The sequence below is a fragment of the Pinus tabuliformis genome, chromosome 9, assembly GCF_031772625.1.
Source record: "Pinus tabuliformis cultivar Carrire ecotype Pingquan chromosome 9, CPIR1, whole genome shotgun sequence".
Classification (NCBI taxonomy): Eukaryota; Viridiplantae; Streptophyta; class Pinopsida; order Pinales; family Pinaceae; genus Pinus; species Pinus tabuliformis.
The window spans coordinates 825,230,640-825,237,395 of NC_142307.1; the positions used below are offsets into that span (position 1 = coordinate 825,230,640).

The 6,756-nt window shown below is 43.9% G+C and overlaps 2 protein-coding genes across 2 annotated transcripts; both read right to left on the reverse strand.

The window, feature by feature from the left end:
* Positions 1-1,145: 1,145 nt before the first annotated feature.
* On the reverse strand, positions 1,146-1,673 carry LOC149151333 (uncharacterized). Its single transcript, XM_089443124.1, has one exon. The coding sequence runs from the start codon at positions 1,671-1,673 to the stop codon at positions 1,146-1,148; it is 528 nt and encodes a 175-aa protein (XP_089299250.1).
* Positions 1,674-4,062: 2,389 nt separating this feature from the next.
* LOC149151334 (uncharacterized) lies at positions 4,063-4,719 on the reverse strand. The gene has a single exon (XM_089443126.1). The coding sequence runs from the start codon at positions 4,717-4,719 to the stop codon at positions 4,063-4,065; it is 657 nt and encodes a 218-aa protein (XP_089299252.1).
* Between the last annotated feature and the right edge of the window lie 2,037 nt (positions 4,720-6,756).

Here is a 6,756-nt window from a genome sequence, read left to right on the forward strand (position 1 = left end):
GAATTGGAGGCCCAAAGCATCGCCCCAAACAACGTCCTGATCGCTAAGGTCTGCTCTGTCTAGCTGGTCGCCCAAGCATTCTTTCAAATGACTTTTGATTTTTGCCCAGATTATCCTGAAGTCACTCTTTTTGCCATTGAAGATCCTATGGTTTCTTTCCAGCCATATGTGCCAGCAGGTTATTTTAGGAATGGCGAGCTAGGCTTGTTTGATGTGCAGATTCTGAGGTGATCCACCTGGGTACATGCGCTTCCATATCGAGAACAATTCTGAGCAGTGAACAGGAGGGGCGAGGTCAGTGTTTAAAGGCTTTAACACTTCCTTCCATAGATCGGCTGCAAAGCTACAGGAGAGCATCATGTGGGCGGCAGTTTCTTCGTGGTCTTCACACAACGAACAGCGAGAGGGTCCAATAACGCCTCTTTTACGAAGCCTGTCCTCAGTCAAGATCCTGTGATGACAGAGGAGCCAACAAAATATGTCAATCTTGGGAAACGTTGGCTGAGACCAGATCCCTTGCCAGGGCTTCGGATCTGGCGGCACATTCGGTTTCTGAGAGAGCTGATTGTAACCTTTTGAAACTGTATAAATGCCCAGGACCGAACCCCATCCCCTCGTGTCTGCTTTCCTGGTATTCAAAGGGGCTTTGCCTTTTAAGTGAGTGAGGAGGGAGGCGTAATCGATGGATAAATGCGATGGCACCTCCAGATTTCGCCATCTCTGCCAGCTTCTGTTCTCCCACTGCGAGAGATCCCACAACGTTTTAACGCCTGCTCGATCCATCCATTCTTTTAACTGAGATAGGGAACGATCATCAGCAATGGGATCGCTGCTCATAATGCGGTCCTCCCAAATATTAATGTGCTTTCCGTTTCCAGGTATCCAATGGACGTGCTGTTTAATTAAGGCTGAGGCTTTCTCGCACAGCTTATGTATCATGGTACCAGTGGAGGAAATAGGGTTGTCCAGGCAGCGTGCTCTTTGCCCACGGAAGTATTTTTTCCAGAGCGCAAGCTGAGCCCAGCCTGGATTTGGAGCAATTATCCTCCATAACAGCTTTGCGCCCAATGCTATATTTTGATTGCTGATATTCTTAAAATGCAGCCCGCCTTCCATTCTGGGCAAGGAGATTGTGTCCCAGCTTATTAACGGAATTCTCTTCTCATTTGCTTTGCCACCTTTCCAAAAGAAGTTTCTAATATACTCCTCCTTTTCCTCGTGATGCCAATGGGAGCCATCATCACTGCAGCCTGGTAAATGGGAAGGCTATTCAGAACAACTTTTATAAGCACTGTCTTACCTGCTAAATTGAGCCAGTTGAAGCCCCAGGAACGAATTTTAGATTTGAATTTTTCCATCAGAGGCAGCCAATCTCTGCTGAGGGCTCTTTTTTGGAAGACCGGGAGGCCCAGATACTTGAAGGATGACCAAGTAAAAGAGGCTGCAAAACCAAAACAGTTAGATATGGCTTGAATCAATCTGATCGTTGCATTCCAGCAGTAAATATGGCATTTGCCTTTGTTGAGGCTGCTTCCTGAGTCTTCGCAGTAGGCATCCACCACGTCTTTGAATCTTATAGCCAAGGGTAAGGAGGCAGCACCCAGCAGGAGAGAGTCATCCGCAAACAGTGCATGATTTATGCTTTTAACACCTCTTTCTATGTTTAGTCCCATTATTTCTTGGTCAGTCTACTTTTTTTTCAAGAGGAAGCTGAGGACAGAGGCTTGGAGAACAAAGAGCAAGGGGGATAGGGGACACCCTTGCCTCAACCCTCTAGAGGCTTTGAAAAAGTCAGTGGCCCTCCCATTCACCAAGGGGGCGATCCATGGCTCACTGATGCATGCCTTGATCCAGCTGATGAATTTGGCCCCAAACCCAAACTTATGCAGAACATCAAACAGAAATCTATGTCTCACCCTGTCAAAGGCACTTTCCAGGTCTAAATTGACCAACATTCCTTTCTCTTTCCGGGTCAAGCTTGAGTGGATCACCTCTTGGACCAGGATATAATTATCCACTATCTATCTTCCTTGTATGAAACCTCCCTGATTCTCTGGGATAATGAAAGGAAGAATAGTTTTTAGCCTATTGGCAATCACTTTTGTTATCAGTTTGTAGCCAATGTTACAAAGAGATATGGGGCGGAACCTGGAGAAAGTATTGGCTCCTTTTTCCTTAGGGATAAGGGCCAGGAAAGCCGAATTGGTGCTGCCCCCTAATTTCTGACAAGCTTGGGATTTCTGGATCATTCTGCACAAGTCCTTTTCCACAATCTGCCAACAATTCTGCAGGAATCTGGCAGTGAATCCATCTGGGCCCGGGGCCTTGTCCGGTTCCATGGCAAAAAGAGCGGTTTTGATTTCTTCGTTGGTGACTTCTGCTTCCAAGGACTGATTCTTTCTAGCCGATATCAGAGTGGGCACCTCATTGACTAAGGTGGAAGTCTGCCCCAGGGTCTCTTTCTCACTGTACAGGTTTTTGAAATGGAGGAAGGCAGCCTTTTTTATGCTTTGCAGATCTCTATGATTGATATTCTCTACCTTAATTTCTGAGATGGAGTTGAAATTTTTCCGTGCTTGAGCTTGCTTGTGGAAGAAGGCAGAGTTTCTATCTCCTGCCTTGAGCCAAAGCCTCCGAGATTTGACCCTCCAGTACTCTTCCTCGGCCGAGCTTGCTTTGAGAAGTTTTTGCTGAAGATCTGCCTCCTTATCAAGGACTTCTTTTGTGATCACTTCCTTTTCCGATTTCAGGTGATGGTTCTCAAGGCATTCTTGAATCTTTTTCCTTTCCATTGCTGGGTTAGGAAGGGATTTTGCCCAGGTTTTCAAGGCTGCTTTCACTCTCCTAAGCTTTTCTTCCCAAACGAAGAAGGCAGAGCCGTTGACAGGTTGCTTCCAAGTGTCTTTTACTAATTGCGAAAAGGACTGTTCCTTGACCCAAAGGGAACTGAATTTAAAAGGAATGGGGCCTTGATCCATGTGGGCCACCAGATCAAGTTTGATGGGTCTGTGGTCAGAAACACTGCAAGGGAGAATATGCATTCTAGATTCTAAACCAAGAAGAAGAAAGGAACTTTGAACAAGAAATCTGTCTAACCTTGCAGTTATGTGTCTCGGGCCGAGCCTTCTGTTGGTCCAAGTGTACTTGCCTGCCGAAGGATTGATGTTGATCATATCCCAATCCTGGAGCAGATCCTCCACCCATTCACGCATCAGATCCCTTACTATGCTTCCTCCACGTTTTTCCGCTAGAGATAAAGTGAGGTTTAGATCTCCAACAATGATGATATTTGCTAAATCTTTAGATTTTGCGAGTCCTCTAATGGAATCCCAACAGATATTTTTCTCTCCTGCGCTAACTGGAACATACACATTAAAGAGGCAGAGGGTATCCACTGAGTCTGCATGTTTTAGCTTAGTGAACAGCCAATGTGGATTGGCGATCTCTTTAACCTTTGAGAATTTGTTTGCATTCCAGAGAGTGCCCAGGCCTCCTGAGGCCCCCCTGGCTGAGACTGCTTTTCCTTCACTTCTTTTCCATAAGTTTTTTCCGATATGGAGGAAGACCTTATCCTCCATTTTGGTCTCCTGGATTAGGAGTATGTCGGGAGAGTCGGATCTTATCAGACTTTTGACGGCTTCTTCTTTTCTTTTGCTTCCCATACCCCTACAATTCCAGGAGACGATCTTCATCACTTACTTTTGGAGTGGGGAGCTCCTTTAGAGCTCTGGAGCTGATTTCTAGTCATCTTCGGGGTTTTAGCCAACAGTTTCTCAAGGGTAGGCTGGCTTCCTTGCAATTTGTCCTTGTAAGTCTCCTGCTCCCTTTTTTCGCAGGCATTTTTTCGGACTCTGAATGATCTTCTGGCCGAGGATTGCGAGCCTGCTATTTCGCCTTCTTCTTCTGAGTCCTCCAAGCTTTGCACTTCCTCAGCCTCTTTTGAGGGTATCTCTTCCATTTTGTCTGCATTGTTTTCGACTTGCTTTGGCTCCGAGGGGGGCTCTTTGTGAGGCGATCCTTCATTCTGTATCTCTATACCTTGAGTGTCCTCTGTTGCTGAGCTTAGCTGGATGAATTTATTTCCTTGTTCTTCCAAGTGAGAAGCCCAGAGCCTGTCTGGGGAGCCTTGGTATTATTGTTTCCATTTCTTGGGGCTTTGCTTTTGGATCTTTTGACCTGCGTCCATCCTTCCCCCTTACTTTTCTCTGCTTCACTGTTTTTTGGACAGTCCCTAGCAAAATGGCCGTAGACCTGGCACTTCCTGCACTTGAACGGACGCTGCTCGTAATCCAGTTTTTGAACATGTGACCAGCTTCCAACCCTAATCTTTATTGCCTCAGGCAGACCGACCTCAAGGTCCACTTCAACGCAGATTCTAGCACAGTCAAATTGATCTCTGCTGTTGGCGCGGTCAATGAATTTGCCTAGGGTATTTCCAATGTGTTTGAGGGATTCCCAGTTCCAGCAATGCATTGGCAGATTGGGCAAACGAACCCACACAGGGACAGTTGAGGGGACATCAACTGGTGGATCAAAGTCGGGGGTCCACTTGTTAAGATATAGCCCCTGAGGGCCCATGAAATAGGGACCATTGCGGAATATCAGCTCCTTATCTTCTTTTTCAGCAAACTCAAACAGGAAGAAACCCTTCCCCAGGAAGTACGAGCTGACTCTACTTTTAATAAGTGGCGCCCAGTTCCTTGCGACCCAGCTCTCCATGGTTTTGGGGGAGGGCCAGAGCCCGGTGAATTTCCCAACCAAAGCTCGCTCCGCTAATGAAAGGGCGACCTGGATCGGCTTCTCAGGGGGAAGTGAGATCTCAGGGATGTCGTCCAGATGCTTTACAAATTTCGCAGCCTCTACCATTTTCTTCTTTGGAAGAGAGTTCAACAGGTTGACAAAAGCCTCGACTTCAGAAGAAGGGGGCGAGGGGGACCCCAATGAAGCAGCCATAGCTCGATCTGATCGAGCTCACCCAAAACCTGCGATCATATCCCCCAGAGCCGCTCAGAAGGAGCCCCAGGAAGGAGCAAGGGCCGATCCACCGATTAGAGTGACAGCCAACTCGCAGAAGGAGCGTCTCGCAGAGAAGGGAGGCCCTCCAAGACGGCCTCAGGGCCGAGACAGCTTAGGTGCAGGGTCGAGACGGCTTCAGGTGCAGCCGTTAGTTCAACAAAATGATCATCAATTCAAGATGACCTTGTTAGTTGTGGGTATCCATTGATTTTTCCACTTCATGTGTGCACACACACACACAAAAATTATTTCAGGTCATTAAAATTAGTCTTAATAGATCATTCATTGTCATCATCATTAGCATATGAGAGAATCAATATAAATTTTGAAAACTAAGTAACTTTTATACAAATTGTGTGTGTGTGTGTGTGAATTGGGGTTATCTCGGGTGGTTGGGCAGAATGGTTGTTATCTTCCCTACCCAAGTTCAAATCTTAGCTATATCTATATATATCTATATATATATATATAAGTTAGTTGGGGTTATCTCTAGTGGTTGGGTGGAATGGTTGTTATCTTCCCCACCCATGTTCAAATCTTGGCTAGTGACATGATGATCTATAATGCCTTGATAATTATTGTTGTAATGGCTTTATGACTATGAATATTGTTGTATTGGCTTCGAGCCTTATGAACTCTTAAGTGAGTATACTTGTGGGTTGGCCTGGTACCAATAACCTCACTCTAGCCCTCGGGTTGAGAGGGAGGTTGATTTCTTTCCTTGGTTAAACTATATATATATATATATATATATATATATATATATATAGAGAGAGAGAGAGAGAGAGAGAGAACTATGTGTTTCATAAAATAAAACCTCAAAACCAACATCAAAATAAAAAACAAGAGTTCAAGGTTGAAAGTGACTCAATAAGAAAAGATATAGTAGTATTGTGGGCTCTTGTGTTGAAGTTATTAACTCCTACTTGTCTTATTGTTTAATGAGTGATTCTTTATCATATCATACAATCATGGTTTATTGTTGTATAGGCATTATGAGGTAGAGACAAACTCTACATAAGTGGTTTGATTCCAAGACTTTATGAGGTTGTTAGATGCAGTTGGACATGAGAGATTCTCTCTAACCAATTAACTCCTAGACATGGTGTGTAGTTGAGATATTTTCTCAACTAATTGTTAGTTTGGTTAAGCAAGCATGTTTATCTTAAGCCAAAGTTTGAAGTGAAGTTATATGTAATAGTGTTGGTTAAATAAGTTTTTGTGTGTGTGAAGAAGATATGTCTACTCTCGCATTTTCTTTCATGATATTAGAGCCAGTATGGGCTTAACTCACTCCTAAGAGGGCCTAGGAACATGAGAGAACCTTAAGGGCTGATATTTTGTACATACATAGGATTGACTTAACATAAGAGAGTGAATTGTTGGCAAAAGTATATTGTTGTAAGTGATTGTTAGAATTTGTTTTTGATTCCTATTTGTAGAAAGCTTGTTGTAAAGTGTGTTAAATGATGTAATTGTTTTCGTTATGAAAATAAATCCTTTGTCAAACGAAGATATTATTGCATATATAAGAAGATACTTGTGGTGAAGTGATGACCTTTTGTAAACATATAGGATTAACTTAACGTAAGAGAGTGAATTGTTGGTGATTGTTATAATTTGTTTTTTATTTCTATTTGTAGAGATCTTATTGTAGAGTGCGTTAAGTGATGCAATTGTTTGCATTGCGCAAATAAAACCATTGCCAAAAGGATATGGTATTACCTCTACAAGAAGAGA

Excerpts from the sequence above, each read along its gene's own strand:
- LOC149151334 (XM_089443126.1), bottom strand. The coding sequence starts at position 4,719 with ATGGAGAGCTGGGTCGCAAGGAACTGGGCGCCACTTATTAAAAGTAGA.
- LOC149151333 (XM_089443124.1), bottom strand. The coding sequence starts at position 1,673 with ATGGGACTAAACATAGAAAGAGGTGTTAAAAGCATAAATCATGCACTG.